This window comes from Tenebrio molitor, chromosome 5 (assembly GCF_963966145.1).
Source record: "Tenebrio molitor chromosome 5, icTenMoli1.1, whole genome shotgun sequence".
NCBI classification, from domain to species: domain Eukaryota; kingdom Metazoa; phylum Arthropoda; class Insecta; order Coleoptera; family Tenebrionidae; genus Tenebrio; species Tenebrio molitor.
In genome coordinates this window covers 6934845-6957031 of record NC_091050.1, presented here as the reverse complement: position 1 = coordinate 6957031, position 22187 = coordinate 6934845, and the positions used below count along the sequence as shown (strand labels likewise).

Here is a 22187-nt window from a genome sequence, read left to right as displayed (position 1 = left end):
TTAATTCAGCCGTACAGTTAAGCAGGATTGATTTTTTTTTTCGGCGGCGGTACTTTATCTCCGATCGCTCTCTATACAGGGTGATTACGAAAAAAAAAAGACTGCCCGTGGATTAAATCAAAGACAGGATGCGAGATTGTAAGGCATCTATTACGCCATTACTTCTTGAAAGATTCAATTAATTATTTAAAAATCGAAAATAGCTCGCACAATGGTTAATAATGAAAAAGTGCACTTTTAATTAAAGGTGGGTATCTCTCGTTCAAGTTGAAACTGTTGCGTTGCTTGTACCATTATTGTTGGTCATTTTTCCCGCTGCTGCGTTTTATTGTATGCAGCGGTAGAAAGTTATAGCTATACGTGTTAACTAATTGAGAGAAGCTGATGTGTGGGTAATGAAACGGAATTTTAGTTCATTATCGTCTTGTTTATTTTGTTGCTCGAGAAGAACAAGGCTGCATGTGCACTGTTCTCCTTTCTCGGAAATAAATACATCTCTTTAACGGGAACCTTAACACTTTTATTGGGTTCCGAGCTTCCTGTCCTTAATGATAATAATTTGTCTAGATGCTTGTGACGTTGGCTCAATTAAAACGATTAATCATGATAGGATAACAGATTACATCTGATTTTTTTTTTCTAAATGTTATCTGGAGACCTTTCAAAATTTTTAACTTTCACTGTCAATTTCACGGCGTGTAGTGTCGAATCAGGCTTAAACTGAAAATTAATCCGTTTAAATGTAATGGTAGATGGACAATTATTGCGTAAATGGTCCTCGAGTTGCGTATTTTCACAATGGAACTAACAGTCTAACAAGTTTTTCTTTGTTTCAAATTAATTGCTTTTAAAGTATATTTGTGTTTATTCCATTGTACTTTACTTTATTGTAACCAGAATGTTATGTAACAAAGGTGGTATTATTGTTCGAATTGCATTCAGCTATTCTTTTAAATCTAAAAAAGGATTTCTTTCTTACGAGAGTGACTTTTAGCTTTAAAACTTCTCGACCTTTAACAGCCGCCTAGATCTGGTCGTTTATTTTGTGGCTGCACTAGCTTGGACCTGTTTGCTTTACTTAATTATTATACAGAAGGGACCTGAAAAAAGTTTCTTCGATATTGTTTTTCGGCACAAGGACGTCGTGAAGTTTTTAAAGTTATAAATCTTGGGAACTTGTGTCGTTAGTCAATCCAACAGCGGCTAAGGTCGATGAAACATTGGTGCTATCTTTCAAGATAATGTACTTTTACAGAATTATTTTTATTTTTACTAGTGTTGACAATTAAGGTTTGCTCCCACTTTCACCAGGTATGTAGAATTGATGTTTGATATGCTTTCAAAATCAAAAGTCAAAATTTTATTTAAAAACTCCAGATCATTGTAATTAGTTGCCTAATCCAACTTTGATTAGATCTTTTCCATACACCTGCTCCAAAAATTAAACAATCACTAGTTGACATTTTCAGAAAATACGAAATTTTGAATGTCTTTATAATTCCATGTCTTAGAATAAACGAAAGTCTATTAGTTTTTATGTTCAATTAAGTTCTTTAGTTTTCGACAACTACCGCAAACTTATAAAATAACAATAATAACATAATACAGGCTTATGATAAAGTAACACACACAATTCATAAAACGCAGTGTTAATTTTTGAAAAAAATGCAAAAACACGTCAAACATTTTTTTAAGTTCTGCGTGTTTTAACGTATATAGAAAAAAAAATTGGGTCAAATTTGTCAAAGTTATGACGTCATTGATATTTTTTCCAAACGGGAAGCTACGATTCCGATTAGATTATTTGATAGAGCTTATTTTTCTGGATTATAAAAATCTAGTTTAAGTAGGGATTACATACAAAAAAATAAGCAAATTAATAAAGAACGAAATAAACTTGATTTTCATAATAACTAATAAATAAATTAAACAATACTTTTACACTATGTATAAGGTTTGTGAGGAGTACATTTGTTTTGTTGTTGTACAATTACGTAAAAACATTCACATATGGTGAAATGCAATTACATAAAATTATTCTAAAACGTAAGATCAGGGGTTAAATTAAATTTCTTTTTAAAATTTCAGAATTCTAATTTACACATTTTCTACAGTTGAATTTCTTAATTTCGTTATAAATGTAATGTCGAAGGTTGAGATTTCTTTCATTTAAATTTTTTAAATTTACATGTTTAGAAAAAAAATGTAAGCACATTTAAATACGAAGTAGTTATTATAAAGAATAAATGGATATAATGGATAATAATTAATAGAATCATTGGTAATTAATATATAAGTAAGTATTAATTTTTAACTAAGTAATTTAGCCACGCTAGTACATAGAGACAAAAAATTAGATTGAATATCAGTCCTTTAATAGTCAGCTGATTAAAACATTTAAGAAAAGATAAGAAAGATTTAGAACTTAGTATGTACCACTTGATATTGAGAAATAAATTAAAAGATCATATTTCTGATAAAACGGAAATGACACTTAAAAATTATCTCATCATTGTTTGAAATATCAGTTTAATCAAATTAACACAGTGAGACAGAGTAAAATAGAACACGATAATAATAATATGAGTGCGGTTCATGATAATACTTTTATAGAAAAAGTTTGTCCTCGCTAGAAAGTAAAAGGCGAATCTTTCATCTTCGTATCAAGAAGTTAAAAACTGGGCCATAGATTTTAAAGTAGAGGATCTTACGAACATGTAGCAGCTGGTGGACACTTCAAAACTCATCGTATAACAAAACAAAATATTGATTTCGCCCACGATGGACAAGTTCTAGTAAAATCCATACCAGAGTTTTCAATTTTTATAGATAGTGTGGAAAAAATATGGCACAATGCATTGGTATTAAAAAAGATGATTATGCAAAGGCTATCGAAAATGTTAACACCAAGTCAGAAGCGCAGCCGACTACTTTAAGAAAAAGTAAGCCTTCACAACCAGGATCGGGGTGGATTTATTGAGAGATTTGTTACGATGAATGGAACTTGTATTCATTTATTTGGCTCAATGTCAAAGTAAAGCAATAATGATGGAGGAAAGGCTCCGGGTATAAACAAAATAAATTTTCCAGAGGTTTCAATGCACTTGTTAACCCCATATGTATTAATTTCTATGTGACTACGGTGAAATACGCTGAGAAATCAAATTGTTTGAATTTTTCTAATATTTTATTTTTATGTCAAAGATCATATAAGGAATGAACCGCCCTCGTAAGTTGAAAAGACCAAAAAAAAAAGCTAATAAAACATGTCGTTTTATAAAAAGGGACTGCAATAAATCTAAAAATGAAAAATAATGTTTTTGTTTTTTGATAAAGAATAAAAAATAAATAACGACGAAAATTGTTAAAGTTATTGTGGCTAGGGGCGGCTGGCTGCAGAGTAATTGCATAACAACTATAGTAAATTATGTCCCCTATGGCATAACTCACGTCCTAAAATTTCAGATTAGTTACTTTAGCGACACCAAGGATAAACTTATCTGAACTTTTCGCGCGGCCATCAGGTATATTGAGAAGACGAATTGGAACAATCATGAATATGGGTATAGTCCATTTTTTACCCTTTTGCGATGACGTCATTATCTAGTAACTTTACGTATGTTTGAGCTAGGATAAACAAATTTGAATTGATCATAAATAACTATAAATGTGTCAAATTTGTTGACAATTGCTTCGAAAGGTTATGTTTGTGATCAATGTAATAAGTGAAAGAAATTAAAAATTGTCAAATTGACAGGAGCATAAAATAACCTCAAAGTGACCATCAATAAATAAACGTGCCTTTTTTTTGTTTTTTTCTGTTTCTGTCGTTTCAATAAAGAGAAAGCGAGGAAGGAAATCGTGACGTCACCTCAAAAGGGTAAAAATTGGACTATATACTTTGACTTATGTATTTCTTAAATCCACATTTTAACAATTAAATTGAAAACTACTTAAATTTGATCTTAAATTACTAAGTTTCTGTTTTAATTCAGCCTAAACATGTTTCTTATCTTCTCTAACTTGTACTTGTATTACAAGTTTTTCTAAGATTGTGTTGTGTTAGGGGATAATTCAGAAATTAAAGATACTCGGAGTATAAAAATAAATTATTTGTGAATGTGTTCTAAAAACGCTATAATAAATTTGGCAGTGTTGAAAAAGATTTTAATACTAAAGATTCTACGATCCAAAAGTCGATATCCTTTGCTAACAGGTCATCACTATAACCGCTTAGAGACACACTGGTGTGACGACACCATATCCAAGTTAAGAACGATGTCACACAGTCTAAAGATCGAAAAGGTTATTACGTATAGACATTAATCGATCTGTATTATTGCCTAAATTATCTCCTACTAAACTAAATATGATTGTATCTATCTGATCTCAAACTCTTGCAGGTAACTTCAAAAGTGTTGATATTCGTTTTTTGTGTACCTACTTCATTTCTTCAGAAGCGAGATCTCTCGAAAAAACGTCCAATGGAAATTTTGATGGTGTATTTGTATCGAGTCATTCATTAAATACCATACTCAAGTAAAAAACAATATTCTTTTTGTTCTTCTGTGTGTTTACGTAAACTAAAAGACGTAGACAACTTGATGCAAGTTGTATAAGTTTGTTCACAAATAAATCATGTTGTTTATTTACCACTTGTTTGTTTACCAGTTTACAAGTTCTTAAATTTACATAAATTTATGAAAAGAAGAAACAAACTCAACCTTTTACTTGTTGTACCGTATTTTAGCCCAATTTTATTTTTGCCACATTTATTTTATCAGACCCTCATAATTTTCAATTAATCAGATCATTACACGCGCTACTTTTTATCTTTTAATTTATCTAAATATAAAGTTGAAGTACATAAAAATTACAACTTATCGAAGGTCGTTTTACAAACTTGACAATACTTGTTTACTACATAGTATTCTTTACATTGATAAAAATTTATACCGCAGCAACATAATAAATAACGAGCCCTTTTCGGCGAAAATTTATTCCGCGACCGCCATCCAGCGAAACGAAATGTCCGTGCAACTTTACAGCCGTCCGTATTCCAGCTAACAATGATTCAAATTAGCCTTTCAGTTAAAACACTCATACACGGAAGTATGTTATAATTAATATTGTTAAAACCCATGTTCACTTTAACCTTTCTGAAAGTAAAGTACGCACGGTCGCTGCGATTTTTTAACCGGATCTAGATATTCGGTACTGAAAAATAGGCAAGTACTAGAAGCGAACTACCAGTACTGTTTTACTACACGCTATACTATCACTACTCTACAGGTCTAGAAGTAGCAATGTGGCAACATTGTATAGCTTACCTGGTCCTGAGATAGCGTAAGCATGGAACAAACAAAACAAAGCACAATCAGGCCGTGTTGGTCAGTCGGTTGTGTATCGTCGGAGGTGACGCGAACCACGAGGTACTCGTGGCACCACCATCACCGGGTTCTGCTATTACGTAACAAGAACCAATAAGTCCAGTGAATCTACTGTCGCCGTGACAAGTGTATCACTGCCGTTTTGCTGATAGGTTTGTATTTTTTTGTTCATTTTTTGGTATTAGGTACCAAGTGCAAAACCGGAAGTAAATCAAGTACATACTCACTAAGCGCTCATTACCCACCAATTAACTAAAAATATATATTCACACCACCACAACAAATTCAAAATTTGTGTTTTTGTAATATGCATAAACATTTTTAAAATCTTGAAAGAATAAAGGCAAACGTATATTTTCGGCAGTAAGAAAATATTTTTACAACCTTGTACTTACTTCATGTAGAAAACGTAAATAAAAAAAAATCTACATTCATTTTAAATATTTTTAATAAATGATGGAAAACATATAAATAATAAATAGACCCATATTTATTACGTATATTTATTTACATCTCATTTAATATTTCATACCTATACATAAATGTTTAAAAAATGCTTCATCTTTTGTTTGAAGGATAGGATTTAATTTTAGCATTTGATAGTTGGATTTAAAAAAATATCCGTGAGATTAAGCAAAATGAAATATACCTAGTGTAGGTATTTGCAAGCAATACTGGAATAAATTATCCAGTTTCCTTTGCTTTATCGTTGAAGAAAATTATCAAAAATTATAAGGTATGTTTTTTGGTTGTTGCTGACCCAATTTGCCAAATTAGACCGAAACATAAAAAATAAAAAGTTGACCTTAATTTGGTTGGCTCCAGGTATGCTATTAAGGCAAATTTAAATCAAACAAAACTTATTGATTTCGTCCTGCGTAGCTAGTCTCTGTTTCCAGCATTAACAAGTTTTCGTATTTAGCTGGGCAATTTAGTCATTATATCATTTTTAACGAATAACCGGTCGCGATAATAACAACCGTGATTAGTGTGTATAATAACAATAATAATAATTTCTTGGGTGCGTACACATTCTCTCGTGGTCTTGTTCCCTCCGGGAAACTTGTTTTTTTGCCGTTCCCAATTACCCATCTCTGCCATTATTTAAATCTCAAATACGTAAAGTCGCATAAAAATAAGTCACGCTTTGATCAATACCGAAGCAATTTATTTTTTCGCCGTCTTCTCGGCTGGCGTTTTAAACCAATTTGCCGTGAGTTTGGCGTTTGCTTTATTAAAACTGTACCCCAGGCTCGCTCCGTTAACTATTGTTAAAGTAGTTAGTTACGTTACCGTAACACATAAAAATACTAACCTGATCTAGAAAAAAGCTCCAAACTGTGCAAAATAGCCGCTCGCGATTATGCACGGTTGAGTTTTTTTTTTCGGTTGGGACTTGTGGGAAAATGTGGATCAGTGTTGCACTAGGCCTTGTATTTGCATGAGCAGACGCATAATAAACACCAGGAGAGGTTTCTCGAGGTTCGCCTCGTGACGCATCGTCGAAGTCTCCACTTATTTCTTTCGCATGACGGTGCGATCCGTGAAAGTTATTATTCTCAGGACCGAAATGCATCATATAATCAGAAATTTCTTTATCAACGCCAACACCGTGAAGTAAAAGTTGCTCGCCGATTTTTACTTTCTTCCGATCGGACCCGAAGACGCCCTAGTTCGCACTTCCTGGTGCGACGCGAAATTTTACGCGATTTTTCCCAAGTCACATCATTTTTAACGAAACCGTGTCAGTGATGGATATTTGCCAATACCTAACCTGTCACTAGCTGAGCTAAATTCGATAAGAAGTAAGTCGTCGAACGCGTTTCAGAGTGCGCAGAGGTGATCTAATAACAACAATAATAACCCGTCTAGTTAAGTTTGCATGTCATGGTCATACAAATAGCCAATCTGAACAAAGAAACTCCCAGAGTGTCTGTAAACATCGCGCACACCGAAAAGACTTGAGGTCATTATAAATATCAAAACAAACGTCCAAATTTATAATACGATATTTTTAAGTGTTTACTTAGGTATTATATTTATGTGTTTCTTTGTTCTGTCCTTAAAAGCATCTACGTATCAGTCTAATGGACTAATAGAGGATTAAAGTAAAATACAGACTTCTTTGTGTGACTCCATAAAAAATACATTATGTACTAGACGGTCAAAAATCTTTCTTGTTCTGAATTTCAGTACCTATTACACTGTATACATACATCAAATAAAAGGACAAAGAGATATCAAATAATTTGTATAAAAGAAAAATTTTGAAAAAATAATAGTATGTACATACTTGAAAAATCAAGTGCAAAGGGATTTTCCTAAAACTAAAAACTCAGGAACTCTTATTTTTAGTATGCCCGAATTGTCTCTTAGGTACTTGATTAAAAGAAAAAGACAACATTACATAAACTATAAGTAGATAATTTTTGTATTTGGAACAAAATGTATGTATGTATATGAAGATTTTTCAAAACATTTTTAGTTGAGAAACTAGAATTGGTGGTGAATTCAGCAAACGTAGCGGTCATTTATAGTACCATGGATGATATTACCATCGATGACTATTTGTTGCTTAAGCAGTTGTCCAAAATTAGAACTGTTGAACTCATACTCTTGTCTGTTCACAATTCTTTTTTGTTGTATAGGAAATTGCTATAATTTACGGTACAAAGATCTAACGATTAATAACGGGTCCCAATGTGGCGTTTGACGGATCATCTAAAGAGCTCATAAACGAGATATATTACCGATTGATGGTGACTTACCGGCACACAATAACAGTACGATTCGCGGTCAAGTCTTCGGGTCACACAGGTGTCTACGCCGTGTCTATTAATTAGCTAGGTGTGCCTTCATCGGACCCGAACGAGGCAAATTACGAAATTGACTGGTACTGGTATTGGCACCGAATGTAAAAAATCTGGTGCAGCATCACCGTAGGCAGCTGATAAATCACCGAGGCCGTCAATTTAAGCCGTCTTCACGTTGTCGGAAATCGTTATAACAGGTATCCTGAACGTTTTAACGGCCGCTGATGAAGACCCAAGAGCCGAGGTACCGTTGCGGCACCACCGTAACGCTACGTACTACGTAATTCATTTCCACCTTTAACCCCAGATCTGCACTTTTATAACGTCTCAATATAATACGTTCGTTCTGGCGAAACTAACTGTTATAATTAGAGATAATTTATAAATTGCCACCAACGGTACCGTTAACGCTTTCTTTCCAGACATAAATTATCTCCATCTCGCATTCATATACAAAATATTTACGCGGTATGAGGTAAGTACCACATCGACGTGGTTTTTGTGCTGTCACGCGCCGCTGCACTCTTCATTTACTCCAAGGAGATGATTATCCCGTCGTTCAGAACTCAGTTTCGGTGCGAAAGAATAAAAGCTACCTCCTGAAAGCTTTCGTATTACATTCTTTATTAAGTTATGTTGCGATGAATGAATTGAAGGCGAGCCTGCGCAATTTCGATGAAAATGTTTTGTGAAATTTGCGAAAACAAAGCATGAAATTTACATTTTCGTGCGGAATGCAAACAACACCCCGTTTCAGTCAAACAACGATAAGCGTTGCTAATTTATCTTTGAACAACGTATAAATTAAGCTAATTTTTACTGTTACATGAAAGTTTATTTTTTAATGAAATATTTGCCGTTGCGTAATTCGCTTACTTAAAAATTTTGCTTTAATTACCTTAAAATCTGCGCGTTAGCCGTAAAATCGTGGCGTTTGAAAGTCAGACTTTTTCATACCAGAAACTTGCATAATTTTCATTAATTTGTATTCAGTCAGCACGGTTATGCGTTGTTACCACAGAAGTGTAGTTATTTGCTTCTACGTAATAACAGCCAGATATTTATTGAGAGCTTAGTTTACTGCCAGATTGTAATTACTACTGACTGGTCTGGTGCGGTGAAAGTGACCTTTACATATTCCCAACTGTCAAATAGTGAAATTGCAATGGAACTGTAAAATTAGCAGTTCTTAACGAATTAATTTAACTGAGATTTGATAAAGGATATGATTAAGTTTTAACAAGTCGGCGAAGTTGCAATAGTAATTTCTTCATCAAATATTTGATTTAATTTAGTCATTGTATGCAAAATATTGTTAAGAAAATACATACCACACCCGTACTGCTGAAAAATGTTAATTAATTCTCTCAGCAGCGTATGTGTCATGTTCTTAACTGAAATTTAGGACATTCGCTGAAAGTGTACATGGAAACACCAACTGGTAATTAGCAATTACGTATCAACAGGAAATGTGTTAGTTAAAAAATTATATTTAAATAATTCCTGGAAAGTTGTAATTGCATAAATGGTAATGACTATACTGAAAAAGTAAGAAACTGATCTCATAAGATCAGAAATAAGTATACCGAGTGTTATGGAAGTCCACGTAATACATTTTTTTTTATATTGATCTTTTTTTAATCGAATATTTTTTTTTACATTTTTCTAACCCGTAATTGGACACTTTGCTCATGGCATAATCATCAATGGAAACGAAAGAGTGAGTGAAAATGTTTTTGTGCGATCAAAACCATGCAGTTTTTTGAAAAAAGAACGATCGCTGTTCTAATACTAGCAGTTTTTACTGTTTTTCATTCGAATATTTGATTAAGTAATTTTTTTTCGTGCTTCGTTATCAATGGATGTGTAAACACATGAGCGGGTATGAATTTTACGGTTCTAATTATATTTAGTTTTAACACTGTTTTGAACAGTTTGGGGAAAAATGATAAATAAAAAAATGCTCATTTTAACGAGTCCTATTGGTGGTTAAATTTATTACGTGTACTTCCATAATACCCGGTGTAAATGTGCCACGAAATAATTAAACATCTTATTTGTTATGCAGTGTTTTCGTGAGCAATTACAGTTTCAAAATTTACTTTTTTTAGTAATAAAAATAAAATAATATCAAAAGATAAAAATAGTGATGTGAAGAAAAATATACGTAATCTGTTTATCAGTTCAAAAATGTAGTATATAACATCTAATAACGAAATGAGTGAAGCATTTAAGTGAGTTGTTATAGGGGAGAAACAGCCATTGTCAGCCCTACTTCTAATTTTGGAAGTAACAAAAGATTAGTTTGGCATAATTGACAGCTTAAATAATGTTTCACATTAATTAAAAATGTGATTACATAATCAAAATGTATCAGTTACCTTTCTTTTGATCTACGGGCATGACGCCCCAGAAACATAAAAGAGTAAAGACCTCACAAAAGCACAGTCGAGTGCTATAACAACGATTTTTAAAGTATAATAAGTTAGTTAAGGCCCATAATTAAGCGAAGATTTTTTAAAAATAATCCATCTGTGACTTAATTTATTGTCGGCACCAGTTAAATATTATTACTTGGAGAACATATTTACATTAATTTTAAACCTTTTAGCGCAATAACGACGATGACTCAGTAAATATTACCAATTATAGATAGTTTAGGTGATTAGTTGGGTACTTGGCAGAAAAATGAAGTCGATGCGAACATAAAATATGTGAACCGGAGAGCAAAACGACAAGTACCTAATTACCGTGACATTTTTAAATCTCTCAAAGTTCGAAGCAATCAAAAATTAATTAGCCGCTATCAGTTGATTCATTCTTTCACTTATACGAAAAATCAGCGTCAATTAAAAGTTAAAACGATGAATCACAGTAAATGGAGCAAGATTATGGTCCAGAAACGCACGAGAAAAGTGGCTTTGTTTGGCTTTTAATTTAACTATCCCATTGAACTAGTCAGTCGTGACAGAACCAGTACCGTTATACTGTCTGTAGAAAGTTTAAACGAAGTTAATTAGGCAGTGTTTAAGTTGGTTCTTAGAGACCCTGTCTGAAATTTCAAGACCACTCTGCAGCTGAAAGGTTAGTTACGTGCACCATCGTTTGACTTTGTTAAACACGAAGTTAATTAGGTGAAATCACTTTTGAAAACGATGGGATGCCGCTTTGAAAACAAATCAGTTTACAGTTAACTCCCGAAATTATTAATTGTTATTGTCCAATCGGTTCGTTTGATGGAGGAAAAAATTAACATTGAACCGCTGGCTCTGACCACATAATGCGACACGAACGGGGCCGCAGACAATGTCAGTTGCGGCTTTTTAAAGACCCCCTAGTTGTCGTTACTAATTACGTTATCACAACATGTAATAACAATTTTTTCAAGCTGCAAAGGATATTGCACCGCGCGTGCTGTCCCAGAAACGAGAAAACTCCGCGCTTGAGAAACGGCTCGAGAAAAACTCGTTATTATTTTTATTGTGGCCTTAAGAGTGCTTTAACCTTTGACTTTATTAAGCTGAGTGTTTTTGTAGGTAGCCGAGGTCACCATGGAATCGTGGCTCGTCGACGTAAAAAGGGTCCGCATCCCTCGTCCAAAATTTGGCAGCGGCTCCCGCTACGCCTACCCCATCGAACCACCCAAGGATTACATCTACGATGACGGCAGACAGGATGATTTGAAAATCAGAGCGGCCCTCCAGAACTCCAGTCTGGCCAAGGCGACCGAAGAACTTCGGCGAGCTCTCCAAGAAAAACTCTAACTCTGTCGCGCACTTTTCCGCTAATTATCTCAATAACACACACGGGTAATTTACATTGCAAATGAAAGTTGTAACAAGCGCCAACTTGCTTCCGTGCCAGCATTTCCGCACGAATTTCGAATTTTACCGAGGTAATGAGAACCGGAAGCCGTCAAATTACCGGCTCTTTGGATAAATCTCAATCTCGTTTTTCGAAATTACCACGAATAAACGTTCACCACTTACTTTCATCAATCCAATTTAAACGACAAAAACTCTGTTGGTGAAAATTTTTTTGGATCTTCAAGAACGGTTTGGATTTTTTTTTTTGTAATTTGACGCAGCACGTGGTCGCGCTCATTTTCAATGGTGTTAAGTTCAAGGAATCGGAGTAGCCGTTTCGTAAAATTAATTAATCCAGCACTGACAGATTGTGTTACGTGTTTAATACGAATGGAGAAAAATCGAGATTTTATGGAAAATGCATTCGAAAATGAACGGAAGCAACAGCGCTGCAACCATTATAAAGTTGAGTGGACAATCGAGACAGAAACCGAATAGAGTGCATTATTTACGGTCCGTTTGTCCCTGATTTATGATATTTGAAATCGGAAAAATGCAACCGTATTGCTTCACCAAACGGCGTGAAATTGGAACGCGATCAAATGTTTAGAAATCAATTAATCCACCATCTGCAGTGTAAGTTCCACGAAGTTACTTTAATGTACTAACTTCAACAGTTAAGACATCACCATTGTCTTTAGAACTATGTAAATATTCCCTAAGTGCATACCACTACACAGCATTACACTAGTTAAGGTTAAATTAGGCGTAAAAGTAGTTTAAGTAGTGTGTACATAACTGTGATATTGCTAAAAATATTATTCCATAATAGATAAGGGTAGAATTGATCCTATATTCGATCCGTACGATATTAATATTTTTATGTTATTTTTGTAATAAAATATTTATGAATCTGGTGTCTGGAGTGAATTTCTGATTTTGACTGATTTTTTGTTGCCCTCCTTGGAGTGTTTCCAAGTCGGCCAACATTAGCACAGAACGTGATGCTTTAAATTGGATTTTATAATTACGTGTTAGCTGTAGATAGTGTAACGAAAGAATGATGTCGGTTCTGGTCGTTAATACTTACAGAATCTGGATAATCCTGTTGATGCAGTGCTGTGGTGCTTCCAGATCTGGACTCGCCCGGACTCGAATGCCTGCGACTCCTCGTTCCGGGCGGATTTTCCTCGTCCCCGCTCACATATTCCTAAAATATCCGCTACCTTCACTTTTACTGTTATTACCTTGTTTGCGAGCGCGTTTGTTATAATTTCGATAAAATTTTGATTTTCTCTTGGAGACGAAAGTTCACAGAGAAGCTCTGACTAACTCTAATGTAACTCTAAACAGGTATGAGAGAGGTATTAAAGACAGTGCAAGTGGGAACATGATAGAGATATGTTGGTGCCAGTGCTCTAAAAACGAAATAAATCTCAGTTTGTTCGCGAAATGGGGAGAGTCGGGGATCGTTGCTGAGATTTATTTTGTTGCTACAAGCCTACGAAGATAAAAGAGAGGAGAAGAAGAATAATAAAAAAATTTAAAAGACAAAAGGTAACCTGAGTTTGGTGATCTTCGTCGTTTAAAGCGGTTACTATTTTTCCTGTGGCACTTGGTGGGCGTATTCTACAAAACCCGAAAAAGTATTAGAATTATTTCTTTTATCATCATTCTTACTGGAATTTCATACTTGTGTACGTAAAAATCTCACCTCTGAACTCTATCTGAAATTCCCATTCCTAAACCTGAATCCTCACTGGGAGAGCGATAATCGTCTTCGTTACTAATACTTACACCAGGAGGTGGCTCTACTACCGGACCGTACTCCTGCAATACCAACTGTGTCAGTTTTTGGTATAGTACTAGCAGCAGTATTAGTAAAAAACTTTCCAATATATTTTTACATTTTTGAAAACACACAAATGAATTAAGAAATCGTTTTTCAAAAATATAAAAATATGTCATCAAAACTAGAAGGATAAAAGGTTTGTCGGCAATTTTTTTTTAAATATTAATGTTGACAAGTTAGATAGTTAAAAGGATGACGTCCAGTTATTGCAGGAGGCAATAATGGATAATTGAATAAATGGTTGCACATTATGCATTCTGGAAAAGTTTTTTCGATTCAATGGCGAAAGCAACTCGTAATGGTTAATCAGCATTTTACGACACTATTCTCCTTTTTATCTGATGAGATTTTAACGTGATTTTTTATATTACACCACAAAAATAACCATAAAACTCGAACGTTTCCGTAAAGAATGATTCAGTTAGAATTCTGAAGATTTTGGAAACGTAACATCTCGTATCTAGGCTAATAAACATTTAAAGTGCAACTTGTTGATGTCTAAACTCACTCAGCACAGAAACTCACGAGAAATTTTATTGGATAAAAGCCTCTTAATTCTGATAATGCACAAATTTATTTCGATTCCTATTTTTACGATAAAATAAATTAATAGTCGTTCTTTCTAGTTTTCATTTGACAATAAACACTTCACTAAAATCTGTGTTGAAAATATTATATAAGCAATCCACATGACTTATCTTTTGTATCGCCGCAAAGACAATGGTCTTTATTAATTAAAAAAAAGAGCACGGCATCGAGGCCGGATATATTAAGCAATTTTTCGTCTTTAATTGCACAGTTAAGGGCAACATAGTGGACTAAATTTGAGATAAAGTATGTTTATCTAGGAATTATTCAGATTGTTGATGGAAATTCTTGAAAGATTATAACAATTAAAACTAACTGTTTCAATCCAAAGTGTAACGTTTTTAATTCTATTTTTTCGTGAAGCATTTCCTGTTTTTTAAACATTACCCACGGGTGTACTTCAATAAAAAACAAATTGCATATTTTGTTATTGAAGAAATGTTTCAAACTAGATAAAACTAGATGTGTCGATAAAATTCGAAGATTAAATTTAACACTCTTCAAACTGTCATAAGTGTATTTACTTACAATAATCAGATTATTTTCCCAGGATATAAAATTTCAATTTTTTTCTCATAAATTCGCTTGGCACTTGAAGCTTTACATTCCCATTTGTTTTAAGAAAATACACGTTTGGAACAGTTAATTAAAGCGACACAAAAATTTTATGGACACCGTTGAAAGGCATAAAAGAGGAATAAACTTTTTCCCAATTTTGTAATTTTTAATCACCGGGTGTGTGTAAAAGCTTAGTCATTCCGCATGTTTATTTCATTAAATTGATAAAATGACATTTAGTATTTAATCAAAGCATGACATAATTTCATTAAAAATTATCCCTTTATTTAATTAGCAACCTTTGATGTTCTAGATCTGTCCATCACGTTAATAACTCCCTTTAGTAGCTTCAGGAACAGAATTACATTACTGTATAAGAACGACAGTATTTAAATGTTAGAAAATCATATTTATTTAAATTTAAATAGATAAGGCAAGAAATCTCAATGGACAACAATGATTCCGGAAGTTTGAAAAAAGTATAATGGAATTTTACCTGCAATTATAAATCGTTGCAATTTAATAGAACTGGAGCTTACCAACGAAAAATGCAACCCACAATACACAATCTATTTTTCGAAACTACTCTTGAGTATTTTTTTTCGAAATGAATATAAATAGATAACAAAACTCTGCTTATCATTCCTTAAGAAATGTCATTCATACATGATATGCTTGTCAAAGTTGGAAACTAATTTTCAAGAAATCGAATGAATTTTTTTTTAATTTTCAAAAGTTTTTGCTTTTTTATTATTATAATGAAAAAACTCGTTGACATATTTGCAGAAGTAGCAAGATCCAATGAACTTTAAGAAAATTGCAATTTTAGAATGCGAGAGAAGAAATAGTAGTAGGAGCTATTTTGTTTTGATTATATTGTTTAGATAGGACACGAAAAAATATGGTATTTGCTCCTTGATATATTTATACTGATTGATAAGCACGTGGACAGCCTATATTTGTCAGAATAAATAACTGTGCCGAGATAATCTAACCGTGAGACTAATTTATCGTTGGGGTATTATATTTTACTCAGGATACAGATTCATCCATTTATTACAGCTCCCTGATTTTCTAAGGCGCCAGACACAAAAGAAAAACAAGTCTGGAAATGTTGGATAATGTCTAGTAATACAAACCTCAGAATTTAAAACCGTCTAAGATTGTGTCAGAAAACAGTTGTGAAAAATTCGACACTACTCAAACCAAAAAATAAAATTGTGACATTGTTGCTAAACACATGGTGTAAGAATATTGTCATTGCAGGATACAGATTGAAGTGCTTTGAGTAAATCTTACCACTCTCATACGTCGCAACAAATAAAAACTTCTATTATTTTTTATTTATCAGTAATGTCGCTTGAAACCTTAAGGTGATTTTCGTTTTGTTCAATATGCATATGTGCTAAATTTGCGGTTGTCCGCTTTGAATTACCGCAAACAGTTTTCAGCATCAAGCACCACATATTTCTATCATTCGATTGTAACTCCGCATCAACTTCTACAGTAAGAAAAAAGAATCAGTGAGCTTACCTCGTGATAAGTTGAAAAGTTCGCCGGCTGGTTAGCATCCGCAATGGGTATTCCTTTTCTCTGCAAAGTAGAAATTTCAATTCAAACTGAGATCAAACTTCTTGTGGTTAGTTCAAAGTGGGAAGGCACATCTCGACTATTTTAATTATTATGCAGATATGATAAGAGGAGATGTTCTTTGAAGAAATTTTAATTAAAGAGAACTCACCCGCGAATGTCTGTAATCGTGCTCCCTAGGATCTCTTAGTCTAGAAGTTTCGATATCTCTTCTGTACACTAATTCATCGAATTTAACGCGATCTTCGATGGCTACTATTTCTCTTAGTTCAGTCATAAGAGTATACTGAAAAAATGGAATTGGTCAAACGACAGATTTTACGAGCGGTGAGGTGTTAGGGTCGAGCGTGAATCACCTTATCAGGAGTGTTAAGAAGTTCAGTCATGACTTGTACGAAGGCATCTATGGTCATATGTCTGGACGCGTACTCATCCGTGTAATAGCAAAGGGTTGTGAATTCTGGACGAGAGAGAAGGCATTTCGCCTTTTCCTCCACCATCTGAAGAGCCGCCGCCCATTTTCTCGTTGTTTGCGCTGCTTTGCTCCTACAGGACGATAAAAGGATATTAGTCGCGGCCCATTTTCTTTGGGAAATTAAAAGAGACTTCAGATTTTTACGGCTCCTATTGTCGATCTCCACAAAAATTGATTTCCCTCAATACAAACCGCAATTCATTTGAGTGGAACTTGACGGAATGTCGTCCCGGATATTATCGATATAAATTATTCTAGAAATAATTCTAGATCAAAGTTGAGCACGTCTGAAATCAGAGTAAGCACGATTCTACAAAGTGGTCTGGATAATAATTTCCTGAAATCTAGAATAAAATTCAAGCGAAATACAGAAAATTAAAAAAGGAGATTTTTTGTTGGTTTTGTAGTGATGTCACCTTGACAACTGCCTTAATTTCATACATTCTATATTTCTAAATTTATCTAAATTACCACACAATTATCCTTTAGTTGGTATAATTTTCTCTTTGGAATAACCGTAATTACGTAACTAATTTTTTTCCAAACTTAGGGAAATATGAAACTCGAAAGATGCAATCAAAATAAAGTTGTCAGTTCATTCGTTTCATATTACCGTTTGTAAGGCTTTAGTTAAAAAAGTTTTAACTGAAGGAAAAATTATTCTAAATTGTGCTTCGATTTCAAGGTGCAATTTTCTGCGGTGTTTACTTGAAAGTTCCAATTTTTCACTCAGATTACCGAAAGCCAAACAAAATTCTTAAATTGCAAACCTTTGTAAAGTATCAAATTGCTTTTGTTGGGTTAAGAGAAAATTTGTCGGAGAAAAGATTGTAAATGTGTTTGTTCTCTTTTGATTGCTCTTACGATAAAAATAAAAATTTGAAATAAAAAATGATGAAGGGTCTCTTTAAAGCCGCAGTAATCTAAAATCAAAATTAAGATAAAAAAATCTAACATGCAAAAATACTGTTGTTTTAATGAAACAATAGGGTACGTTTGTACATATTTATATTTTTATCCAAAAATAAAATTTCAAACGACGAAAAAACTTTCAACTAAAAATGTGTCTAATTCTGAGGTGATACTATTTGATTAATTTCTTTTATTAAATAAATCGCTTTTAAACAAGAGACCCAAGAGATATAAACAATTTTATTTCTCACTTGGTAACTTATAATGGTAACGACGGTGAAGTTCTTTGATGTTTTTAGCAAAAAGTATATTGAATACCACGAAGATGCTTTTTTTAATAATGGAAGCGAGCTAAATCTCTTGAATACAGATTGTTCCGATACATATTTTAAGACCATTATTATTGATAACAGTCAACAGTCATATCGTAAAGCGAGGTAAAATTTTTTCGGCTCAGAAGAAGCCCATTGAAAAGAGGAATCCAGCGGTGTAGAATTCATTGTCATAGTATGTTTAATAAGGAAGCTATGGCCGTTTAAATGTTTTTTCGGGGTGCAAATTCGATAGAAGGTAGCGGTACGTGGTTTTTTCGAAAAAAATTTTTGTCGCCGATTCGAACGAAATTGCGGTGAGTTATTGTTTAGGATGAGTGGAATTCAGGCATAGGGAAAGTTCCGGTCATAGACCCGATTTTTTGGTGTGGGAGCTAAAAATATGAGTTTTTTTGTTTTTTGTGAATTTCTCTTAAACGAAAAAAGCGAAGTAAAATTTTTTCGGCTCAAAAGTAGCGAATTGAAATCCAGCGGTCTAGAATTCATTGTCATATTAGTCATTAGTCATTACAGATAAAATGTCATAACCCGCTTTAACAAATTGATCCTCCACCAATTCATTTATTTCACAATTGCATAAATATGTTCAAGATTATCCCTTATCATTAATAATATCGAAAATTTTTTTTTTACGATATGTCTGCAGATATACATAGAACACTTTAAAGAACTTCGCTGGAGTATAAGCAATTAGAATTATCACACATTCTTGTAAATTATTGATTGTGTTTGTTGTTTATTCGGAACGAGATTTTCACCTCTAGGCCAAAGCGTCCTAGTTTTTCCAATAGATCGCGTGTTGACTTTTATCAGAAATGTTAACTGTGGCGGCAATGTTATTGACAAAAGTGTATCAGTTACCACGCACAATTCCTTAAATGTCGATTATCTTTACTGATAGCGCCATTATGCAAATTAGACTCGATGCAGTAACTTTACTTTTACTGCATTGTATAAACTGCATAAAACATTCAAAACCACCTGCATTTCTATTACCAATAACAGTGCAGAATACGAGCCAGCATTGACGAGACGATTTCCATCCGTAACTGCGATTTATTGATTTCTGTATTGTCAAAAGTAAATACTGTTTATCATCGACGCGAGCATAATAAATGGCGGTATTTTGATCGAAAATTGGTGCCAGTTATGTTTGTTTGTAGCGGAAAGCGTTTTTCGTTTCAATATGAGGCATTTTAGAAAGAATATTTTTAGTCTGCTTTCTTGCAATTTTCAACTATGCAACAAATACAAAAACACAGTAAACATAATTTACGATATAAAATCCTTTAAAATTATAGCTTTGAATCAAAATAATAAAATCAGTTATGGATGACGCTTATTAAAGTTTTATTATGGAAAATATACTCAATAAAAAGTGCAATTCCTTTAGTAATTGACTTAAAAGAGAGGCAAAAATTAATAATAATAATAATTTTGCTCACTTTAGTTTAATAATTATTGAATTATTATGATGGGTATATCACGTGGAATCTGTTAAGTGTTGAATGTTGAATTGGTACGAGAAGAGCATGGGCGGAGCTGTGATTTACACTGTAACAACGTAGCCTTGACACCACGTGATATACTCTTCACGCATTGAAAATGTTCACGCAGCGGAAATAGTGGTACAGGACTCGCCTGCTGATCTTAGTCTCTGATAAAATTTCTTTGAAACGTGTTTGAAAAAGAGATGCAAAATAAATAAGTACTGAAATAAAAATTTACCCCGGACTGCACAGGTCCCAGTCCCTATCGTAGGCAGTGCACGAGTGCGGAACTTTCCCCACATCCCGCACCACAAGTGACATTCTCTTGTGATACTTGAGCTGGGCGACCGCTTCATCATGTGTCACATCCATAAAAGATTGTCCATTCACTTCTAGAATTTGGTCGCCAACCTAGAATTTTTTTGCAATGATTAACAAACAAGCGACCGAAATAAACCAGCAAACAGAACTGTTGATTAAATCACAATTCCCTCAAAGCCCTTCAGCTCGATTCATTTTGTGGTCGAACCCTTGTGAAAATTTGTGAAGCGCTTATCAGAAATTACTGAAATTCCTGAACTATTTATGACCGCGTTGGAAAAAAATCAATATGGCATTTTATTACTTTCCAGTCGCGATCCAATGCCCCATTTATCTGGATAAGTTAATCCCATTAGGTGAGATTAATCCTGGGTCCCATTTTTTCCACGTTTTATGTTCAAATACAGCTGCACAATCCCAAACCGGACAATTATATCACCCTTAAATCGAGCCGAGTCTATTCCGTCCCGCAGTGATAAATAAAAATGTAATTTACTTCTGTTTCCGTCTTTCGGGTTTTATGTAAGAGGTGGGCGGCACTATCCACTCGTGTTGTGAAATTTTATTACAATGTACCCGCCGCCGCCGGCGAATAGCGAAAGGGCAATCTTTTAAATTTCTCATTCGACACAACGATCGTGTGTGCAGAACGAGGCCGTCTATTTATGAAAACTATCTTACCATAAGTCCGGCCCTGTCTGCTACCGAGTCTTTATCAACACCGGTGATGAAAATCCCCAGATTATATTCAACACCTCCCCGAATCATCAAGCCCAAGCTCTGACCTGGTTCTATGCAGAGATCCACCTATAACATATCGAAAATATGGTAAAATACCTTGCTCTTTTCAACACACAAATAATAGCATTATTGAAATTTTAGATATGATGGTATAGTTAACCATCCGTCACAGCTGTTACTATGGAAATTGGTGTGTCGTGCTTTCATACAATTTTCCAGTTAATTTACTCGTGTGCGAGCAAACACTGTTAAATGAACTCAGAGTGACCACCTATAGCGAACATACATCACTATATTATCTACATCATTAGCAAATATAATGGACTGAAAAATAACGAAGGACACAAATTTTCATCCGCAAAATTTATCATGTACGAACGCAACTAATGTTCAAACGAAAAACAAATTATTTATTCTTTTTTAATTTGTTACCGTACACATCAAAGATTCACAAAAAAATGTAATTCATTTTCGGATTTATTATTTAATTTTTTATATTAACTTATTAATTATTCTTGTAATGCCGGATAAACTTATTTCATATTATTCTTTATACTCTTTGGTATTTTATTACTGTACTATGTTTACTTTTTTCTTTGTTCATCTTATTTATTCATTTCTACATAATATTCAGTCATAATTAAAGTAACAAAAAGACGTAATTATTCATGCCCTATTTTTAATAAAAAAATTGTAATAATAACGATTATCGATGTTAATCAAGAGTAATTTCATTCTAATCTTCTACAGAAGTTTTATAAAAGTGATAAAACAAAGTCATGACATTTGACAGGATGAAAACATTACAAAAATGTACTTAAAGCATTTAAATAAGAAAATTAAGAATAAATAAATTTCCGTGGAAGAAAATAGAACAAAGGGGCTTTCGTTGATGTGTTTTTTGTGTGTGTTGTTGTTTTGTAGTGCATAAGTTGTATTCTTTTCTTAAGTATGTCATAAATTAATGAATGAACGTTTCGTTTTTAGGAATTTTATAAAAAATAAAAATTGAAGCCGTTGCTAGTATGTTAAAAATTGTTAGACCAATAGTTCCACTGTGGGGTGTGGCATGATCTGCGCAAATTTACTCCCACCGCAGACGTCACTCGTTTGTTTTGCTGCAAGTTACTCAATAACACTAAAAAATTAATTTTACCTGATTCATATTTTGAAGTTGTATTAATGCTTCTTTTTCGTAAAACTTTTATTTTACAATGATGTTGCAGGAAGTTATGTATGTAATTTATGAATAAAGACTTGTAAAAAATTTTGTTTGAAAAAAATGTTCACCAACAATTCCTTTAAGTCAATCAACTTCT

General features: G+C 33.5%; 1 protein-coding gene across 2 annotated transcripts in view; it reads right to left on the bottom strand.

Moving 5' to 3' along the window:
• dysc (dyschronic) overlaps positions 1 to 22187 on the bottom strand; it is a 73173-nt gene that overhangs the window by 11258 nt on the left and 39728 nt on the right. Inside the window, exons 6-13 of one of the 2 annotated variants that reach the window (XM_069047046.1) lie at positions 20809 to 20934; positions 20045 to 20217; positions 16954 to 17143; positions 16749 to 16883; positions 16541 to 16600; positions 13724 to 13839; positions 13572 to 13638; positions 13100 to 13219 (exon numbers count right to left, since the gene is read on the bottom strand). In XM_069047046.1, coding sequence (XP_068903147.1) covers positions 13100 to 13219; positions 13572 to 13638; positions 13724 to 13839; positions 16541 to 16600; positions 16749 to 16883; positions 16954 to 17143; positions 20045 to 20217; positions 20809 to 20934 — 987 coding nt within the window. The remainder of the gene's footprint in view (positions 1 to 13099; positions 13220 to 13571; positions 13639 to 13723; positions 13840 to 16540; positions 16601 to 16748; positions 16884 to 16953; positions 17144 to 20044; positions 20218 to 20808; positions 20935 to 22187) is intronic. The other variant, XM_069047047.1, reaches the window with a different exon arrangement.